General features: G+C 34.9%; 4 protein-coding genes across 20 annotated transcripts in view; 1 reads left to right on the top strand and 3 right to left on the bottom strand.

Moving 5' to 3' along the window:
- The window catches only part of LOC107007175 (exocyst complex component SEC3A), a 15,700-nt gene extending 10,591 nt beyond the window's left edge, over window positions 1–5,109 (bottom strand). Inside the window, exons 1-6 of the mRNA XM_015205673.2 lie at window positions 4,836–5,109; window positions 2,376–2,446; window positions 1,508–1,588; window positions 1,359–1,426; window positions 1,160–1,262; window positions 340–488 (exon numbers count right to left, since the gene is read on the bottom strand). Coding sequence (XP_015061159.1) covers window positions 340–488; window positions 1,160–1,262; window positions 1,359–1,426; window positions 1,508–1,588; window positions 2,376–2,446; window positions 4,836–5,013 — 650 coding nt within the window. The 5' untranslated portion in view covers window positions 5,014–5,109. The remainder of the gene's footprint in view (window positions 1–339; window positions 489–1,159; window positions 1,263–1,358; window positions 1,427–1,507; window positions 1,589–2,375; window positions 2,447–4,835) is intronic.
- Window positions 5,110–6,946: 1,837 nt separating this feature from the next.
- LOC107005315 (probable E3 ubiquitin-protein ligase ARI2) lies at window positions 6,947–11,631 on the bottom strand. The gene is made up of 6 exons (XM_015203876.2): window positions 11,283–11,631; window positions 10,272–10,304; window positions 9,910–10,189; window positions 8,985–9,468; window positions 7,678–8,226; window positions 6,947–7,379 (listed from the first exon to the last, which is right to left on the bottom strand). Exons 1-6 carry the CDS (start codon window positions 11,439–11,441, stop codon window positions 7,271–7,273), a joined length of 1,614 nt encoding a protein of 537 aa, XP_015059362.1. The 5' UTR covers window positions 11,442–11,631; the 3' UTR covers window positions 6,947–7,270.
- A 2,488-nt stretch (window positions 11,632–14,119) lies between these two features.
- On the top strand, window positions 14,120–20,104 carry LOC107007690 (pre-mRNA-splicing factor ATP-dependent RNA helicase DEAH7-like). Of its 17 annotated transcripts, none has more exons than XR_003575730.1 (6): window positions 14,121–16,810; window positions 17,388–17,555; window positions 17,702–17,770; window positions 17,875–19,055; window positions 19,164–19,272; window positions 19,603–20,104. XR_003575730.1 is itself a non-coding variant. In XM_027913568.1 (3 exons), the coding sequence occupies exons 1-2, from the start codon at window positions 14,202–14,204 to the stop codon at window positions 17,539–17,541; spliced, it is 2,763 nt and encodes a 920-aa protein (XP_027769369.1). In that variant the 5' UTR covers window positions 14,121–14,201; the 3' UTR covers window positions 17,542–17,555; window positions 17,702–19,519. The 17 variants fall into 17 exon arrangements, 4 of the variants coding, with proteins under 4 accessions (XP_027769372.1, XP_027769369.1, XP_027769371.1 ...); XR_003575729.1 differs by having other exon boundaries at window positions 19,619–20,104; XR_003575732.1 differs by having other exon boundaries at window positions 17,875–19,005.
- Window positions 17,562–19,464, bottom strand: LOC107007691 (protein LYK5-like). Its single transcript, XM_015206404.2, is given in 2 exon segments — window positions 17,562–19,359; window positions 19,362–19,464. Coding segments are annotated over 2 exon segments (1,797 nt in total). The 3' UTR covers window positions 17,562–17,665.
- Window positions 20,105–20,773: the final 669 nt, after the last annotated feature.

Here is a 20,773-nt window from a genome sequence, read left to right on the forward strand (position 1 = left end):
GGGGAGGGGGACAAAGAAATTTGTATTTTCTTTCAGTTGCACACTTCAATTGAAGGGGCTTACGTTATTGCTTAAGCCTCCAACAAACCTTCTTTTTATGCTTTTCACTCTCTAAAACACTTCTTATACCGAGTCCGCATGAAATAGGCCATTCTTACAGTTGTTAACAGTCCTAAAGCACCAAATCATTACTGTAGGAGACATTTAGCCATTATTATCCAATTGCTCTCACAATTGTGCCAAGTATTGGTTTGTTAATGCAGACATAAGCAGCTTACATTTCGAGCCGAAGATGAGATAATCAAATGTCAAAACAAGAGAGAAAAAGAGGTCACATACGTGCCTAAAAGAGCCTCCATGTCTTCTTCCTCCGCTTGAGACACAAGTTCCCTTTCAACAGTTACTTTCATCTCACGTTCTTCCACAGCAGCACTGACAGGCCCATCTTGGAGATTAGTATGTTGTTTGGTAAATGTTGGAGTATTTTCCTACAAATAGATTTATCTAGATTAGAATTGCACAAAGCACCAAATTTCATTTTAGTTCCTATGCGGTTGGATGCTGGGGGATCTATATTCATAAACCCTCCAAAGAAACACATAAAAGCAACTAGTTGCAAACGAATATGTATTCCAAATTAACGAAAGCACGTGTTCACTGCGGATGTAAGCAGTGTGTATAAAGTCTTCTCGAAGGGCCTTTTTTTCTCTGAAAAGTTATGCTCTTCCAAGGTTTTTCTAGTTTTGGTGCAACCAAGAGGTCCCTTTCATAACATATGATTGGTATCTTCTGTAGAGAACCAAAGTTTTGTGTAGGTTCTCTACTTTTTGTTATGTGTGAGTATTCCCATATTAATTAAAAGGAATTTGGTACACAGCTTGTGTTTGGAAGTATTTCCATATTAATAAAATTATTGTTTGTCCATACACAAAAAATAGACCATATCCTTTTCAAAGACAATTTAACTAAAGAAAAGAGGAGATGTAGGTGAACAATTTAATTCTGATGACTTTTTGCATTATCATGATGATGATGCAAGCTCAAGGGCAGAAAAATTCATCTTGAATAAGAAACAGAATGAAGCAACACTTTACAGAGACGCGGCCTACAGATGTGCTGTTATGAAGTTCAAAGCAAGTTGCAGAACTATTATATGCACCTTTGCCCAAAGAGCCATCTCCACCACATCAATGCCAACAACCTTGGGGAGACGACCCAAAACATCTTTACAGATGTTCAAAATGCAAAGCAATACACGGTTCCTACAACAATCAAGGAAAAAGTTCATCGACAAAAGGGAAAAAAATCAAGTTGGCATAAGAATTCAGATAAATAGGCAAAGAAAAAATGAAACAAACCTATCATCAACATTACGCATTGTCCACTGAGGAGGAGCGACACTTTGACTTCTGAGGTTATCAAATCCCTTCATGAAAAAATCCTTCAGAATAAGTTCCAAATATCTCTATTATAGGAGTAAGGACAATACAGTACTCAGTAGAATTACCAGCATAAATGTACAACCACTTGGATCATTAGTCACAACCTCCACCTTCGATAGATGCTTAAGCTTGTATAATTTTGCAGGCTACATGTGAGAGCAGAACAGAATTATTAGCAAAAACATGACATTTCGACCCGGATTTGCTTTAAATGAAACTCGCTAGTCTAATATGTTGATTTTGGGAGATCCGATTTGGTTCTTTTGGAATGTTTTAAAATGTGAATGCACTAGGTAAGGTGCTCAAACAATGTTCAGAAAGCAAATTGCTCAGGGTGTCAAGTAGCTACTTCTCAAAATTTCTTGTAACTAATTATATATGTTTACAGTAAAGAAAATGATGGAAGAACAGGAGTAAAACGTGATGGAAGGGAAAATTTAGCTAATCATCTGCTACAAATTAGGGTGACTATTCTTGACAAGACTGAGTTACCCCCTTCCCCAATTAGTAGTAACTTCAAAGTCCAAAGATAAAACAAGGAACTGATTGCCTGAAAGTAAAGCATCAGGAGTAATGTTCAACCTTGGCTACCACCAAGCATCTTGGTTATGCTTCAGTTTTGCCTTCCATAAGATTGGTTATGTCTAGGACAATTCAGTAACATAAATACTTCTGACCAGTATTATATATCATTGTAGCTTCATCATGCACATTATAAAGGTTGAGTACAGAAACTGTCATGTTAGATTATGAGCATTTTCATAACAATGAGGTCATAGATTCATTTTTGTCCTTTTGATAACCCATAATGAAGTCAGAGGTTCGTATTCACGTGGGTGGACAACTACACTATTATCTGGTTATAAGTTCTAAGATTAGTGTCTGACCAGAAGGAAAAAAATTAGTAAAAGAGAATAAATCAGAAGTATTTACCTCAAGAACTCCTCCAGTGGAATATTTTAACACATGGAGAAAAGCTTTAGTTCGTTGACCTTTTGCTTTTGCTGCACAAACCATGCATCATGATAGAGGGAACAACCAGAATGACCAACTCTGAGCCAATTTAAAAAGAAAAGTAAAAACTGAAAGTACATACAACCCCATTCCATTTTGTGAGGTGAACATTATTTGTTAAAATGGCACAGTCATTAGAGGACTTCACTGACAATATTTACGTCAAAAATCTTGGATAAAGGAAGAGCTTCTCACTCAATTAGACCGTTACTCAAGAACTTTGAAGGTGTTTGTCAAAATAAGCTCATCTTTCATGAACAACCTCTTACCCTAAAGAGTAATTAAATTAAATAAAACTTTACACTTAATTCCCTTAGTTGGGAAGTGATCATTTCTTTCAAATTGTTTGGAATGGCCGGACAGAATGTGAAAGAGATACAATTCTCCTTTCGTACAACTCCTGAAGATATTTGGGTATCCAATGGCCTTTTCTTCCTTATACTTTTCCTTTTTTGGGATTCCACTGCACTGATTATTCCACTTTCTGTACCCATCAAATATAGTGTAAGGTTTTCACCCCTCTTTTGGACAATGTGGTACCTACCAACCAGTACTCTGGCCCATAGTAAAATCCATGGCATGTTTCCATTTATTGATAATAAATTTACTAACGACTCATTTTTCCCTTAATCCTTCTTGTTTTTCAGAAGGTGGTGTTGGGGCCAACTTTTCTGAGAATTAGTTCGGATTCATGCTGGGGCAATCTATTACAGAAGTAATCCACCTTGTGAGGAGACTGGTGGGGCAGTATAAAGAGAGGAAGAGGGACTTATATATTGTGTTCATTGATCTAGAGAATGCTTATGACAAAGTCCTGAGGAGATTCTATGGAGATCTTGGAGGCTAGAGGTGTACATGTGGCTTATACTAGGGCAACTAAGGACATGTAAGATGGAACCAAGACCAAGGTGAGGCAATGGGGAGGAGACGAGGAGACTCAAAGGCCGAAGAACTTCCCATTCATGATGGAGTTGCATCAGGAATTGTCTTTTAGCCCGTTTCTATTGGCCTTGGTGATGGATGACTTGATGTGGCACATCCAAGGTGTCATGGTATATGTAATTTGCGAATGAAACCGTACTGATTGACAAGACTCGATGGAGTTAATGCAAGGATGGAGGTTTAGATAAACCCTCGAGTAAAAAGGGTTCAAGCAGAGAAGGATAATGAGATGGGTGGACTCCTTATAAGGTTTGGCAATCCTCTTTCCTTTGAGCTGGCTTTTGGGGTGTGAGTTAGGCCTAAGACCTAAAAGTCCACATCAGTGGTTAATGAGATGGGTGAACTCATTATAAGGTTTGGGCAATTATCCTCCTTTGAGCTAGCTTTTGGGGTGTGAGTTAGGCCTAAGACCTAATTTCACAAATACTTTGAGTGTAGGTCAGTTAAGAACTTTCATGTTCTGAAGAAAGTTCCATAAATAAGGATGTTGAGGTAGCTGTGTGGACATACTAGAAGAGATATGATTAAAAATGAAGATATCTAGCACCAACTATAAGCTCATATTGGCATCATTAGTTAGCTTACTCTTACCAGAATGGCATATGTTACTTCCATTAAATGGCGCTTTGTACTCAGACTTTGCTCAATTCTTTTTGGCAAGACAAATTAGTACAACAATAGTTGATCCTTTCCTTTTTCATTAATATGGTAAACCCTCCAACCAAAAGCCAAATAGTTGTTTTTCCCACAAGAAATGAGCTCAAGAAGGTCTCCTTATTTTTATTTCATCTTTTTTTTTTCTAACATGGTAAAAAAACTACCTTCCAAATCCTCCTACCCAAGTGCCAAAAAGGGGACTTTGCTCTCTTTGTAGCTAGAAATCCTAACCTCACAGGTTTCTCCTTTTTCTTTTTTGTTCTTACTTCTCCTCCCCCACAAGTCCCCATAGGAACTACACAGTCCTTTCAACGTTCCTCCCTCAGTAATCAGCAATTCAAACACGAATGCACATTCCTTTTTCTTTTTCTTTTTCAATTAAAAACCGAACAACCCCAAAACCGCCTAGCAGGAGTCAAAAGTGTCATTTCAGACTTTTGTTTCCTCATTGACTCAAACTCCGCAACCTCATGATTACTCTTCCCCTTCCTCTATAACAATTTACCATCACAACAAGTCTAACTTCCCAAAGCTACCTAATGCCTTCACGCACACAGTACCTTTCTCTATATTGTTCCAATTTTATCATACATCCCTAAACACACCTAAGCTAGCTAAACTCTTACTAAACTCATTTCCAAACTCAAATTATTCATCAAATTAAAACAGATCACGCAGCATATAAACAACACAATCACTCAACTTAACTTTCCTCTACATTTCATCAAATAACTAAAAATAAACTATCTACTCAAAACTAAATCTACGTAGATTACATACTTGAAATGGCGATAACTCTTGGTTTAGCAGTATGACTACGACCCAATTTTCCAGTTTTCGCCCAGATCCCACGACTCTTAGCAACTCTGATTGACATCACGATCTTCTGCTTAGTACTTTCTAACGCTGCTTCACAAGCTCTCCTCAACTCTTCATCATCCGCACTCGATTTCGCCATTTTTGCTCTTCTCTGAAGCTCAATTTCAGATTTCCTATTTTACTTGTAACAACAGTTTTACAGCTTTGAAAAGTTGTAGACTCCCTTTTTCTAAGGAAAAAATGTAATAATATAATAGTCCAAACCTTTTCTTATTCAACTTTCTTTAATTTTATTGGGAAAAAAAAGTCGGGTTGAGTTAAATTTAAACGGATTTTTTTAATGTTATAATTTACGAGTTAGTGTATAGGCATTTTATTTGGAAAAATGATAGAAATCTCACCTTTAAGTTATTTTATTACTGTTATTCCTATTAGTTTTACAAATCTACAAAATACCTCATTTATATGCATCCGATTAATGTATCTCGTGCATTAGATTAGTGTATCAGGTATAAAATTTACATTATATTAGTGTACGCATAAGCGCTTTTATTATTGTATCAATTTACGAGATTTCTGTAATTATAAACTTATAAGTGACAAATAACAATTTTGCCTCAAATATATGTAATTTCTGTTATTTGCCCTCAATTTAATTGTTTATTTGAATTATGAGTATTGGATAATATATTATTTTTTACATTTTGAAGCGTTTATTACTGTTAGGATGGAGAAATTTGGAACTAAAACAATATTTTATTTTATTTTGAAAAAATGATTTAGTTAAATTTAGATAGGTTAAAGATATTATTGAATATAAATTAAAAAGCGATATATCAAAAAGAAAAAATGGACTTGGATCAAGATGAGTATAGTCCAATCCACCTAATTGAAATTTTTTTGTCTAATTTGATTAATTAATAAGAAATTATTTTGTTATATCATAAAATAAAATTATAGTGTACAATTTTTTATAGGTAATTACCCAATATTTTCTTTTTTTCTTTTATTGTTGGTACTTGGTAATGTTAATTGACATTATTTAACTACTTGCGATATGTAGATGTAATTAAATGTGTTAATATGCAAATTAAATCTATAAACAAATATTTTCTATAACAACATTTTTCTATTATATAAAAAGACATATTTAATAAGAGTAATTTAGTTTTCTTTTGTTAATATTAATGGCTATTTATATTCTTTCATAGTAACCTATATGCTTTAGTTTGTGAAATCCAATCTATATATTCATTTGTTATTTTATGGGGCTGTGTTTTATATTCAATTTTTCATTAAAGAGTATCATTTATCTGTTTTGTTTTCACTAATTTTCTCATATTTTTAAAATTTCGTATCTAATTAAACTACATCACATTTATTGAAACATAAGGAATATAAGCTAAGAGCTTATTGTATCAAGGTGATAGTGTTAAAACGTAAGTTGTGCGAACTCTTCGTGTTGAATTTCTACATATGCCTTAAATTGATATTTATGCTTCAAGTTCAACACCCATACACTTCTAAATGCTTCACGGAAAAAAAATTCTATAACGAAGAAAGAAAGCAAGAACGAAAAGTTGAAGATATTGCAAAGAAAGTCCTCATAGAAAAACACTGTTATTGTTAGAGATAACGTCTCAACATATCAACATAAAATTGTTCATTGTTTAATACTACATATGTACTAAATTTACACTCATTTTCTCTGCTGCTATTTTTTCTTCTTGATCACCAATTTTCAGCATTTTTTCGATTATTTTCACTTGCAACTTCTAACTCTCTTATCTTATCATGTTGAATTGTGCAATTTCCGTAATTCAATTTCTGATTGTGAACTTCCGTAAGTTGGTTCTTAAATAGCATTAAGAAATGACCCTTTAAATTTTAACTCTGAAATTGATTTCTACCTTAAAGTGATGAATGAGTTTCCATATCATAACTTTTCAAATTCTTTCATTATGAGATTTATGATCACAATTAAAAGCTATATGATTTCTACATTAAAGTGATGAATGACTTTGCATATCATAACTTATCAAATTCTTCCATTATGAAATTTATGATTACGATTAAAAGCAACATCAATGTACTCATTTATTAACTGTAGAGGGACAAAATGATAATTCAACTCTGCAGTTTGAATCTTCCCACTTATAATAATATATGATATGATATGACTAAACGAAAACCAATGTTCACACATTGTCTTCAACTCGAACTATATGTAGTTAAGAATCTAGACTTAATTCATATCAAGTGTAGCAAAAGAATATTAGATGCTGTAGTAATCAAACCCTCTAGCATAAAATTGTAGATCAGCTCATGAGAAAAGGAATGTGCATCTTTTCTTGCCTCTGATTGAGAGTGCTCACATGCCTAGTGTTGGTGGAATGTCAATTAGGAAGTTCTGATGCTTTCGCCACTCCCTCGGATCTATAATGAGCTATGGTATGATTCGCCTGCTGTAGAGGAAGCAGTAAATCGTTGTCAATGCAATCGTACCTGCAAAAACAAAAAATCCAGGAATGAAGCCTCACTTGGTAGACACATTAGCAATATCCAGATCAGTTAGTTTCTACAGAACATAAGTAAAGATCACTGTTTTTGCCTCCTTGTGATTCTAACCAAAGGGCAGTTTGGTTGATACTCGTTCAGAAAAAAATGAGTTTCGTTTACCTTGAAACTGAATTGTTATATAAAGGACCTGTAAATGACTTCTTTAACATATCAATGTACTTGAAGAACCTAACGCAAATATAAATAATGCATAGCTAGTTTATTAGATGTGATGCACACTTACAACTCTTTGCCGAGGTTGTCTGTTAGAACGGAGAGAGTGATGATCTTCGTTCTAGTCTCCAAAAGTTTATCTTCAGGATAATTAGCAAATGGTTCTTCCAAGAACATCGAAAGTCTCTCAACGTTTATTTCAAGTTGCTGCTGCAGGTTTTCAAAAAGGTTCTTCTTTATTTCCCTATCTTTTTGTGTCATTTCATCCTTGAACAGCGTCTGATCAAAAACGTAAAATGAAACTGGATAGGAACAGGAGAGAATTCGCCTCAATTCAAGGAGTCTATTACATCCATTTTCTACCCAGCTGAAGTCCTTTGATTGCAATTCCCTTGCTTCGAGTTTCAACACTTCAAACTTTAGTTTTTGCTTCATGTTTGCTTCAGCCTCCAACGAATCACGATGAACCATATAGCGCTCATAATAATGAGTATAGCGCAAGAGATCATTTCTGACAGTCGTCGACTTATCCTCTTCCCCTTCCTTATAAATGCCACAAGTGTGACCTCGAATGCTACTCCATGTGTGTTCTAAACCAGTAGCTCCACCGCACAACCAACTACAAAGTATAAAATAAAATTGCATACACAAATATAAGTGATGGAGAAAGAGAAAGTACTGGTATAATTTGGCTTGGCCAACATGCTTTCAATAAATTAACCAATACGAGCGAGGAAAAAAAAGGAGCAACTACTATGCCATACTTGAGCTTGTAGGTAAGAAAAAGGAGAAATGTGTATTTAACTGTTACCCTACACTCAAAGAATAACTAGCTACATCTCTAGCAAGGGATGGATAACCTTAGGATCTTAACTTCTATAACCTTGAAAATGCTCTTTTTCTCTTTCTCTTCCCGCTCTTAACATTTGAGGTTATACTTCCTTTTCCTTTGCCCTCTTATACTACAACCACAAATATTGCTGCTTCTCTTTGTCCTTCCAATTCTTGGTCAAGTTTTCATTCTTGGAATAAGGACGGATTATCCGTTTTATCTGTTCAACTCTCTTAGCATTTGCTCTCCTTTCCCCCTCTTCTTTTTATTTTACAGTTTCCTGCTTTAAAAGTCATCAATCTCCACTCCTTGGAAGTCCTTGTTTGCATCATATGCAATTCATGCATATCACCCCCCACCCCCACCCCAAAAAAACTCCCGGGAGACCAAAAAAAGAGAAGGAACAGAATATATAGTTAAAAGACTTCAATAGAAAAATATATATAAAAATGAAAATGGTATAGCAAACAAATGGAATAAGAATAGAACATATAAATTAGAAAATTTGAAGAAAATAAAGACTACAGACATGGATAAAGTCTCACCAAAACGGCTGTCCACATCTACATCTTACAAGGTTGCATCCCCCATTCTTCTCCACGGCATTGTGACAGTTTGGGCAATGTTTGGCATTTTCACTTATCCACGTCACTGTCTTCCCATCGTTCTTGCACTTCTTCATCCAAAGTTTCCACATCAGACATGAACAAGGTGAGTGCGCTTCTGATAAACAATTAAAACAGAACTGTACACCACATGCACATTCAACCTCACAGCAGTAATCATCATCCTCAATGCGAATTGCATTTCCACAATGAGGAACACTAGGGCACCATTTAACCCTCTTGTTATCATCAATATATGACTCTAACAGAAAACGATCAAATTTCTCTGCTAAAGCAGGATCTCTTGCAGTGACGAGATCCCTAATCTTTCCTTCATCACAGATCACATTGCACTTTTGGGCCATGCAAGTTACTTGTTTACTCTGACCCTCATTTATTTTTACAATGAAATGAGTTGTCCAACCTGCATAGAACAATTATTGGCAACCTTAAGCCTACACCATCGTTTGTTCGAGTGACCAGAAAAGAGAAAGCACCAACAACAAATGCAATAAGTGAATCTAGCTCATCAACTTTCAAGCTGCACTAATCACTTTGACATTAAAGAAAACTAACAAAGACATAGGTTTGCTACAGAAAAAGATTCTAAATGCTATTGATGCCATTAAAGATGTACTGAAAGCATCAGTATTTCGAAGTTAGGTAGTTACGAAAAGGATCCCAACAGCTTTCCCACTTATGTGAGGCATACAAACAGAGACTTCAACTGCTGGGACAACAAACTCCAGATCATGTGTCAAAAGTGACATGTCACTAGTATAATGATTAAATGGGGACAAGAGATAAGAGAAACATTGTACTCGTACAGAGATAGAGGCTCAGGGAAGGGATGGGAGATGCTCACATTCATTGCAAAATATATGGTTGCAGTCCATTACAGTGGTCTTCTCAACAGGGGCATCTTCGAAGCAAATTTGACACGTCACTTCAGATGTCGACAGAGTGGAAGTATGTTCATCTTTCCCTTCCAGTGTCACACCCGCTTCAGCATATAACATTTCTGTCCCTCTCTCAACAAGAACCGCAAAGACCTTGTCAACTTCCCATCGGTAATGAATAAGCAAGCTTCGAGCATGATGTTCCTTCAGAGATAGTAAGTCCATCACTCTTTGCAAGTCTTCTTTCTGCAAGTTAAATACCAATGTTTCTCATGTCAGTTAACATATATCCATATGGATAAGTCAAATTTTGGGAAAAGTTGCTCACCTGTGCAGCTAAAAGTGTCTCTTTCCTGATTACCTACAAAACCCAACAGTAGGCATGAAGAATTGAAGAAATTCATAAATCATAAAAATGAAAATAGCAGACAACTTCACAATTCAGGGTGATTTTTTCCTTCCTATACGTTCCCTGATAAGTAATTATATATCCTGTACTGTGCCTCATGCACTCACTTGGCACAGGGTATTCATTGCTTACAGGACTTAGAAAATGCTTGTATGTGGCAGAAACTCAAAAAGTTAGTCTGCTAGCCAGAAGCTAATCTCATTTAAAGAATTTCTAGCATAATATCAAATATTTTAAAATCATTAGAACTCTTTTTTTTGTTAAAGAAAACACCATCCAGTATACAACAACATACCCATCATAGTCCCGCAAAGTGAGGTCTAGGGAGGGTACTTGTACGCCGCCCTTACCTTTACCTTACGAGGTAGAGAGGCGGTTTCCTACAGACCCTCAGCTCAAGAAAAAACAGTCCAAAACAAACAACGAAAGTGAAAGTATAACAAAGTATACTTACGAGAAACAACAGAAATCGAAGGCAAGAAACTACATGAGCAATACTACGACTCCTAGTATGAACGGATAGCGAGACAAACCACTACACCATCCAGTGTCTTCCCCAATATTTAATCACTGAACATGCATAAAATCTACTAGTACCAATCTTTCAACTGAAACAGTATTCAACAGTCATCCTAGAGTTCTAATGTACTAGAAACTGAACATTTCTGATACGAAGCATATATTTCGTGTATGAAAGAACTACAACCAAAACCAGAACAAAATATGAAGGAAAACCTAATCAAGTCTCAAAAGGGACACTTTTTTTTCGAAAACAATAAAATTAAGCATTTGCATGAAAAGGGTTACAAGGGGTGTATCGAAGATTTAAACTTTATAGGTTAATTTCTCGAAATCCTTTATCGGGTTTCGAAATATAAAAGCTTACTGAATTCGTTTAAACCCGTAAAAATTTTACTTTTATCATACTACCTTGCATGAAGGACCCTTTCCAGAGATTCCGTTTCTCTCTTGTTCAATTTCCGTAAACCCATCAAGAAATTCATCATCATCATCGTCTTCATCGTCATTATCGCACTGTTGATTGTCCCATTCATCATCATCGCTGCTCCCATAGCTATAGTCCTCCATAATTTTTCACATACACTAAAACCCCACAGAGAAAAATCGAAACAACCGAAAAAAGTTAACAATTTTACGCTTTGATGATCCCTAGGTTTGTCGATTCTTGAAATTCCTTCGTGGGGAAGGAAGATTTTTGGATTTTTTGGGAGAGTTTTGATCGGAGTGAAATTCTGTCAAAATATTGGTTCACTATACTGTGCTACTCCTATGCACCTTGGTCAATAATAGTCTCACCCTCTTTTTGGACTCTNATGATCCCTAGGTTTGTCGATTCTTGAAATTCCTTCGTGGGGAAGGAAGATTTTTGGATTTTTTTGGAGAGTTTTGATCGGAGTGAAATTCTGTCAAAATATTGGTTCACTATACTGTGCTACTCCTATGCACCTTGGTCAATAATAGTCTCACCCTCTTTTTGGACTCGGATAGGATGGTCGAGATTTAACGTTTCGAATTTAAGCTTCAAATAAAATTATGATTGAGACATCAATATTCGAAATAAATTTATAATGTGTGAAATTAGATTAATCAAATTTCGAGTTTTAGCTTTGGAGAAAGTTATGATGGAGGTGTTGCTTTAGCAAAAATCTATAATATGTGAATTTGGGCTAATCGAATTTCGAGTTTGAGCCCTGAGAGAAAATTATGATGGAGGTGTTGCTTTAGCAAAAGTCTATAATATGTGAATTTGGGCTAATCGAATTTCGAGTTTGAGCTCTGAGAGAAAATTATGATGGACGCACGCACCTATCAAAAATAAGTTTGTAACATGTGAATTCGGATCAATCAAGTTTTAGTTTTGAGCGTTGGAAAAAGTTAGATTGGGAGTGTGTTCTTATAGATGGACGCTGCAATGCACAAATTTAAATTAGTCTAGTTTCGAATTTTAAGTTTGAGCTTTAAAATAATGTGTAATGCACGAATTTAAATTAGTAGAATTCCAACACGAATATAAAATAGTATTAAATATTGTATGAGAAATTAAATTGTTTAATGAAGTTTCATTTGGTGTATTATATTGTTAGGCTAAATTAGGTCAAATATTTTTAGTATGGTATAATATATCTCAATTTTTAACAATATATACCTTAGAGCCAAGTTTCATGTTATTTAATATTATTATTTAAAGACAAATTTAAAGATTAATTATGTGTCATTCACCTCAATAAGTATTTAGGATCACCAAATTTAAGATTATTAACTTCTTCGTGGATTTATGTCTTTAAAATTACAATTTATGAATATAACTACACGAGATAGCAAATCCGCCCGTAGAGGAGCAAAGACTAGTGTTGGGCCTTATGCATCATCTCCACACTAAGTTGGGCCTTATGTCAAACAGGCTCAAAGTATATGGTCACATCGTGTAAATTAAAATACTACAAAATTAAATAATCTTCAAATTTTATCTTTGTTGCACAAAAAAGCAATTTAAGAATTCTCTAGAAGAAAAAAAATTGTTATTATACTTTATGAATTACACCATAAGTAAAATCTATTTTAAAACGCTATAAATAAACTAGAATCAATAATAAATCTGTAAATAAGTTAAATTAAATCTACTTAAACACAAACTAAATGTACTTTACACGAGAACTGATAGCATAATTACAAGTCATATTTATTTTGTTGAAAAATATAAATATTTAAATTTATTCAATAACAATTATAGATATTATGTACGTATAATTTATCATATTATTTTTTAAAAATCTAAATTAAAATTAATTATAAAAATTTAAAATCAAATTCAAAAGATATAAATTATTTAATTGTTACATTCAACTTTTAGATTCAAAATAAAAAATACAAAATAATTTTACTTGACAAGGAGAGAGAATAATGTTTGGTCAAATATCATTTGGACTAGTCATGTGAGCAATGTTGTGCCTATTGTATTTGCACATGAAGATAATGTGTATAAAATTCATCCTTGCTCACCAAGGATTTAATATTTGATGGAAGTTTCTTGCCAAATTTAGAACTAATTTATAAATATATTTAAAATTCTACCTTATTTGATATTTATAATTTTCAACTTAAATATTAAATATATATTTCCTCTGTCCATTTTTTATTTGTCATATTGCGCTTTTCAAAAGTCAATTTGATCAATTTTTAAAGTTAGATTAGATTATGTTAATTTGGTATTTTTTCTAAAAAAAATTAGATATTAAAAGACTATACGAAAAGTACTATAAATTGCAGTTTTTTGGATACCAATATGATAAAAATATATATCATAAAATGTTGGTTCAAAATTCTTATAATTTGACTCTAAAAAAAGAAACCATCACAATTAATTATGGACGGAGGAAGTACTTAATTTAAAACACACATAAAATTAAATAACTAAACGTTTTATCCAATATTTTACGTAACAATTTGTATAGATTTCATGAGTTCTCGTAATATGATCGAAATTTATAGAGTACGAACCTTAAATTAAAAAAAAATCAAATTATAAATCGAATCAAAGAGACAAAGACTCATGAACCCGCATGCCTTGCCCTTGTCCCTTAACGGCCCGTTTGGCTAACCTGAAGTGTAAGGCGCATGGGCTCTTGTATGCGTCCATGCGCCTTGGTCACTTTCGTTGATAATTCTACTCTTAAATTTATATAAAATTAAAAATACAAATCGTACATGATAATTTGCGTCCTCGATTTATTGGATTATAAATAGAGGAGTTTGTGTTTCATTTGAAAACTAAACCAAACATAGTGAGAAGCAATATATCATCTTTCTTTCAAATTCAAACAAACATCAATGGCGGACAAGGATAGAAGAAGCAAATCCATGGAATCGAGAAGGAGAAAGAGAACCAGTAGCGAAGAACATTCATATGCTGTTGCTGCTTCTTCTCCATGGGACATTGTGGCTCCTTCTCCAGTTCCAATTAGGGCATCGGTAAGTTCTTCAACTTCTAAGTATCCTGCAAAAAATCACAATTTTAATGCTAAAAGTAATTTTATATCTGAAATAGGTAGTAGAATAGATTATTCACGAACTAGAAAAAAAATTGTCGGTAAAAACTGGGAGGATCATCAACTTTTGAGATCTGGAGGTTTTAGAGGTAACAAGGTGGAGACGGAGTTTGATGATGATGAAGAGGAACAAAAGGTGATTCTTCATGTTCATGATATAAAGCTGCCTCCTTTTTTGGATGGGAGAGTTGTTTTCACTGAGCAAGCTGAGCTGATATTGCCAATTAAGGATGCAATGTCCGATATGGCAGTAATTTCACGAAAAGGGTCAGCTCTTGTTAGGGAAATACATGAAAAACAAAAGAGGGATAAGTCTAGGCAAAGATTTTGGGAGCTAGCTGGGTCGAAACTCGGAGATATTCTAGGTGTGGAGAAGAGTGTTGATGAGACTGATGCAGATACTGTTGTAGTGGGTGAGGATGGTGAGGTTGATTTTAAGGGAAAAGCCAGATTCTCACAGCATTTATCTGTCGGTGATTTTACAAAATCGAAAACAATTTCACAGCAACGACAGAATTTGCCCATATTCTCTGTGCAAGATGAGTTATTGCAAGTGGTTCGTGAAAATCAGGTGGTGGTTATTATAGGAGAAACTGGTTCTGGAAAAACAACACAGCTAACTCAGTACTTCTATGAATATGGTTATACAGCTAATGGGATCATAGGTTGCACCCAACCTAGACGTGTGGCAGCGATGAGTGTTGCCAAAAGAGTTAGTGAGGAAATGGAAAGTGAGCTCGGGGATAAAGTTGGATATGCTATTCGTTTCGAAGATGCCACTGGGCCAAGTACTGTTATCAAGTACATGACCGATGGTGTGCTCTTAAGGGAAACTCTTAAGGATCCTGATCTTGAGAAATATAGTATGATTTTAATGGATGAAGCCCATGAGAGATCACTTGACACTGATGTCCTTTTTGGCATTCTGAAGAAAGTTGTAGCTAGGCGGCGTGATTTTAAGCTTATTGTCACTTCTGCCACTCTCAATGGAGAGAAGTTCTCGAACTTCTTTGGGGGTGTACCAATATTTAACATACCTGGAAGGACTTTTCGAGTTCAAATATGTCATAGTAAAACCCCGTGTGAAGACTATGTTGAAGCTGCAGTTAAGCAAGCCATGACCATCCATATTGCTGGTGCACCTGGTGATATACTCATCTTCTTAACTGGTCAGGATGAGATTGAAGCAACCTGTTATGCACTTTCAGAGCGGATGGAACAACTTATCTCATCAACAAAGCAACCAGTACCCAAGTTGTTAATTCTTCCTATATACTCTCAACTGCCTGCTGATCTGCAAGCAAAAATTTTCCATAAAGCTGAAGATGGGGCTCGCAAATGCATTGTTGCTACTAATATCGCTGAGACGTCCTTGACCATTGATGGAATTTTCTATGTCATTGATACAGGCTATGGTAAAATGAAGGTGTACAATCCCCATATGGGTATGGATGCTCTGCAAGTGTTCCCCATTAGTCGAGCTTCTGCAGACCAACGTGCTGGTCGAGCTGGTAGAACTGGCCCAGGAACTTGTTACCGACTTTATACAGAGAGTGCTTATGAGAATGAAATGCTGCAAAGCCCCGTGCCAGAGATTCAACGGACAAATCTTGGGAATGTGGTTTTGCTGCTCAAGTCTCTCAAAATTCAGAACTTGTTGGATTTTGATTTTATGGATCCACCTCCTCAAGATAACATCCTTAACTCCATGTATCAGTTGTGGTTACTAGGTGCACTGAATGATGTTGGTGATTTAACGGACCTTGGACGAAAAATGGTGAAGTTCCCGTTGGACCCTCCCCTTGCCAAATTGCTCCTGATGGGGGAACAACTAGAATGCTTAAACGAGGTTCTGACAATTGTTTCTATGCTTTCAGTGCCTTCAGTTTTCTTTCGACCTAAGGATAGGGAAGCGGAAAGTGATGCTGCTAGGGAAAAGTTTTTTGTGCCAGAATCTGATCACCTTACATTGCTTAATGTTTACCAACAATGGAAAGCTAATGAATACAGAGGAGACTGGTGTAATGACCATTTTTTACAGGTCAAAGGTCTGTACAAGGCTAGGGAGATAAGATCCCAATTGTTGGACATCCTCAACACGCTCAAAATTCCACTCACATACTGTGGTCCTGATTGGGATGTTGTGCGGAAAACAATCTGTTCCACATACTTCCATAATGCAGCTATGCTGAAGGGGATTGAGGAATATGTTAATTGCAGGAATAAAATGCCCTATAACCTGCATCCCACAAGTGCTCTCTATGGATTGGGTTACACTCCTGATTACGTGGTTTATCATGAGGCAATCTTGACGACAAAGGAGTACATGCAGTGTGTGACAGCTGTGGAGCCTCATTGGTTAGCAGAGTTGGGGCCAATGTTTTTCTCCGTGTAAGATTCTGATACATTAATTCATAAACATAAAATGAAACAGAAAACTGTTTTGGTTAGTATGTGTTAACTTCTTTAGAAATCTACATGTGATTTGTTGTTGTTTAAGTTGTTTTGGATATTTTTAATCATTTGATGAATATCAGAAAAAGATCATTCCAAAAATATAAGACTAGATGATGTATCATTAAGCATTGTTTGCGCGGTTATTTAGGTCAGAGAATGAATTTGTGTCGTTCAAGAGAATGGTACACACCATATTTAAATATTATAGCTTGGATGTTTGTCAAAAGTGTAAACAAAGCGATAGTTAACCTGTTTCTTGTGAGCTTTTGTTTAGGTCTATTATTATTATTAGCTATAAAGAATTCTATGACTGTATAATTTGAGAAAGTATTAGATGAAATTAAGTGTTGTCTAGGGGCAGACTGAGAATCTGGCTTCTAAGGTACCTTTTCAGTTTTCTCTTTTTGCCGTTTTCTTTTGATTATCCTGATTGCATTATGTCAATGTTTAAGCTTTCTATCACACATGTATTAATGTACTTTTGATACATTTTTGAACAATGTATTGGAAGGGGAGCAAATGTTGATGTACACACTGAACGAGGCATCGAGGAACGTCATGGCATCGATGATAAAGTTGATGCTCTGAAGAGCATAATCAAGATCAGCGTCAGTAGTTCAATTAGGTATCACATGGTGGTCGAGGGCTCATTCAACAGTCAATAGAACTTAATATACAGGTGTGTATTCAGAATTTAGACGTCTGAATCTTAAAAAATACAAATGAGGCCTTAGTCTAGGCTCTAGAAGAAATGCAAAAAAAATGTCCATATTCTTAATTCTAACTGGTTTATTCTGCCTTATGTACATTTACTTGAATCTTCAGTAAACATGATACTGTCTCTTCCATGCTTGGACGATTTGTTGGTTCTCGAGTCAAGCATCTTAAGCTTAGGTTGGCTACTGACATTGCTATTTCCAAATCACTATCTTCCCTTATATCTGCTTTGATGAATCCATCCAGTTCAATTTCTGCATTTTCTCCTTCCATTATTGCAGCTACTGCAGCAGAAAGTAGAATTTCTCCACTTTCCTCTACAATTACAGCATCTTTGCCGGTGACTAATTCCAACAGTACAACTCCAAAGGCATAAATGTCCATCTTTGAAGTCACTGTCCCTCTCTCAGCGTACTCAGGAGCCATGTATCCTGTTGTCCCCACAAGCTACCAACTCCTGCCTGATGTATCCGTTTCTTTAGCAACACTGAAGTTTGTAATCTTTGCTCGTATGTTGTTGTCGAGGAGAATGTTTCTACTGTTGATGTTCTTGTGGATGTAGCCTGGTTTGGTAAAGCTGTGAAGATAATGAAGTCCATTAGCTACATCCAACGCAATCTGAATCCTATTTTTCCAGCTGATGGTATCTTGACACTTGGTTCTGGTCAGCCATTCCCTGAGAGAGCCATTTTTCATGTATTCAAAGACAAGAAAGAAGCAACCTTTATGTTCACAATAGCCACAAAGCTTTATTAGATTGAAGTGATTGATCTTATGTAGTATGTTCACTTCTCTAGATACATCCGTGATCGCCATTTTGACTGCTAAGATTTCCCCTTTAAACCCTCCCCAGTATACAGATCCCTTTATCCAGTTCTTGGAGTCAAAGTTTCGCGTAGCGTGCTTCAATTCTTTGAACTTAAAAACCTTAGGGACATGATCTATGTTCGCGATCTCCACGAGGATATCTTCATGACTTGAAGACCTCCTCGGAAATTTGCTATCTCTTTTCTTAAACAAAGCAAGAAGGATGACCCAAGAAACCACAAAGCCTGTTGCAACTCCACTACCTATGTAAAGATTTCTCTTTGATTTTCCCTTTGAAGCATTAGCTGCAGATGGAGGTGAAAACGACCTAATAGGTTTTCTATAATTCTCATTTCCGGTATCTAAATTTGATGGTTCAGAAGGCAGGGGAATTAGAATGGTTGTAAAAGGATACAAAACAGAATTTTCATCCAAGAATCCATTTGCTTCGGTTATGTTCCTTACATTAACGTTAAATCTTTTGCAGACTGTAAGGATGTCATCGCCAACGTTTATTGAATAAGTCATCAAATACTTTGAGCCTTTTGCAGCTTGTTTTGCTGTTGGACAGGCACACCTGAGAGGAACTTGCAACTCAAGACCAGGTCTCAAACTAAACTCATCGTATTCATTTTGACATACTAATGCATTACAGGTTGATAATCCTTGATAAGTATTATTTGCTATCACAAAGTATGTTTCAATAACAGCTGATATATAGTACATGGTTTTGGCTTGATAATACAAACCTGAACAAGAGCAGTCCACTGGAATTATAACCTCCTTTTCTGGTGCGAACACTGTAAGCCTCGTGACATTGTTGATACGTGCAATCTCAGACATGTTTGAAGACATGAGAGCAGCAATTCCAGGTACTGAATTATAAGGATCCCTAGCCTTGAATATGAGAAATGCTTGACAAGTGAAATTTCTTCCATTGCAAGAGTAATTCGTTTCGATTCGTTTTCACAATTCAATACTGAACTACCTGAGTATTCTTGTTGAGCTTTAGTACATGAAATTTGAAAGTTTAGTATGCAGAGAATATTCAAAAGCCAATTCATAGCTGTTCTTTTTTCTTGATTAAGTATATGAACATAGAGGAATTGGTCTTGTGAATATATTTTGTTGGATTATGTATAATTTATAAGTATAAACGCGTTAAACGTTATTAAATTTTGTATATTTTATGTCTCATTCAGACTTCATTTGATCCAGAAATTTGTTTTAAGGAATATGTCATCCTATCAGAAGACTACAAAGTCAAGTGGGATTTTTATTAAAGAAATCAATGTAGATGTGACAATAATTCTTGACTAGACTATGTAAATATGAGTCATTCTATTATCAAGAATTGTTATTATTCTTATGTTCCCATTCAAGGGGCATCAAGAGAATGAAAACAGCAACACGACAACAATATTCTCGGTGTATTTTCACAAGTAGGGATCGGAAAGGATAGAATATACGCAATACAGATCTTACCCCTACGTCATGGAGATAGAGATGATGTTTTCGAAAGATCATTAAACATAAGAAGAAATGAGTTTAGAAATTTTGATTTAGTAGACGTTTAATCTACTATGTGTGTCTCGAAATGGAGCGATGTCACAATTCCACAACTCGACTAATACAACATCATACACAAGGAAATCACTCAATTGATACTTCTAATTATTTTCAAAGGAGATATTTTACATCGAAGCATGCTACTTTTGCTCGAACTATGTATGTATATCAATAGTTGAAAATCCCCCAAAAAATGAATATTCGTGTCAAATTCAGTCATCGTCACAAATAAATATTGAATGATACAGAGTTATTTTATGCCTATTAATTTAAAATCTTGAATTAGTCTCTACTTATTAATTTAAAATCTTGAATTAGTCTCTGAAAATATGGTACGTAAAGAACACCAATAATCATGAAAGGAAACTAGAGTAATAGAAACATATTCAATTTATATACATCAAAGTAGAATCTTTTACAGATAATTTAGATACGTGATTAAATATTGTAGTACAAAATAATAAATTAATCTCTTATTTTTTTTAAAAAAGAACAAGTATTTTTAATGCCCCTCTTTTATATTAAAGTTTTAATCTCTTGTTATCAATTTAAAGTTTATATTTAAATACATAAACAACTATTTATAAATTAAACTTAAACACTTTTAAAGTATTTTTCATCACTTAACTACTTTGTTAAAACTAATATAAATAGCCTTTTATTCACCGATAAAATTTGTCTACAACAAACATTTTTAAAAAATCAATTAATATTCGCGCAAAAAATATTGCGCCTTGTAAGACCCGTTTGAGAGTGGCGCTCCGCACAAATCAATTCTTCAAGTATTATATATATATATATATA

The sequence above is a fragment of the Solanum pennellii genome, chromosome 12 (genome assembly GCF_001406875.1).
Source record: "Solanum pennellii chromosome 12, SPENNV200".
Lineage (NCBI taxonomy): Eukaryota > Viridiplantae > Streptophyta > Magnoliopsida > Solanales > Solanaceae > Solanum > Solanum pennellii.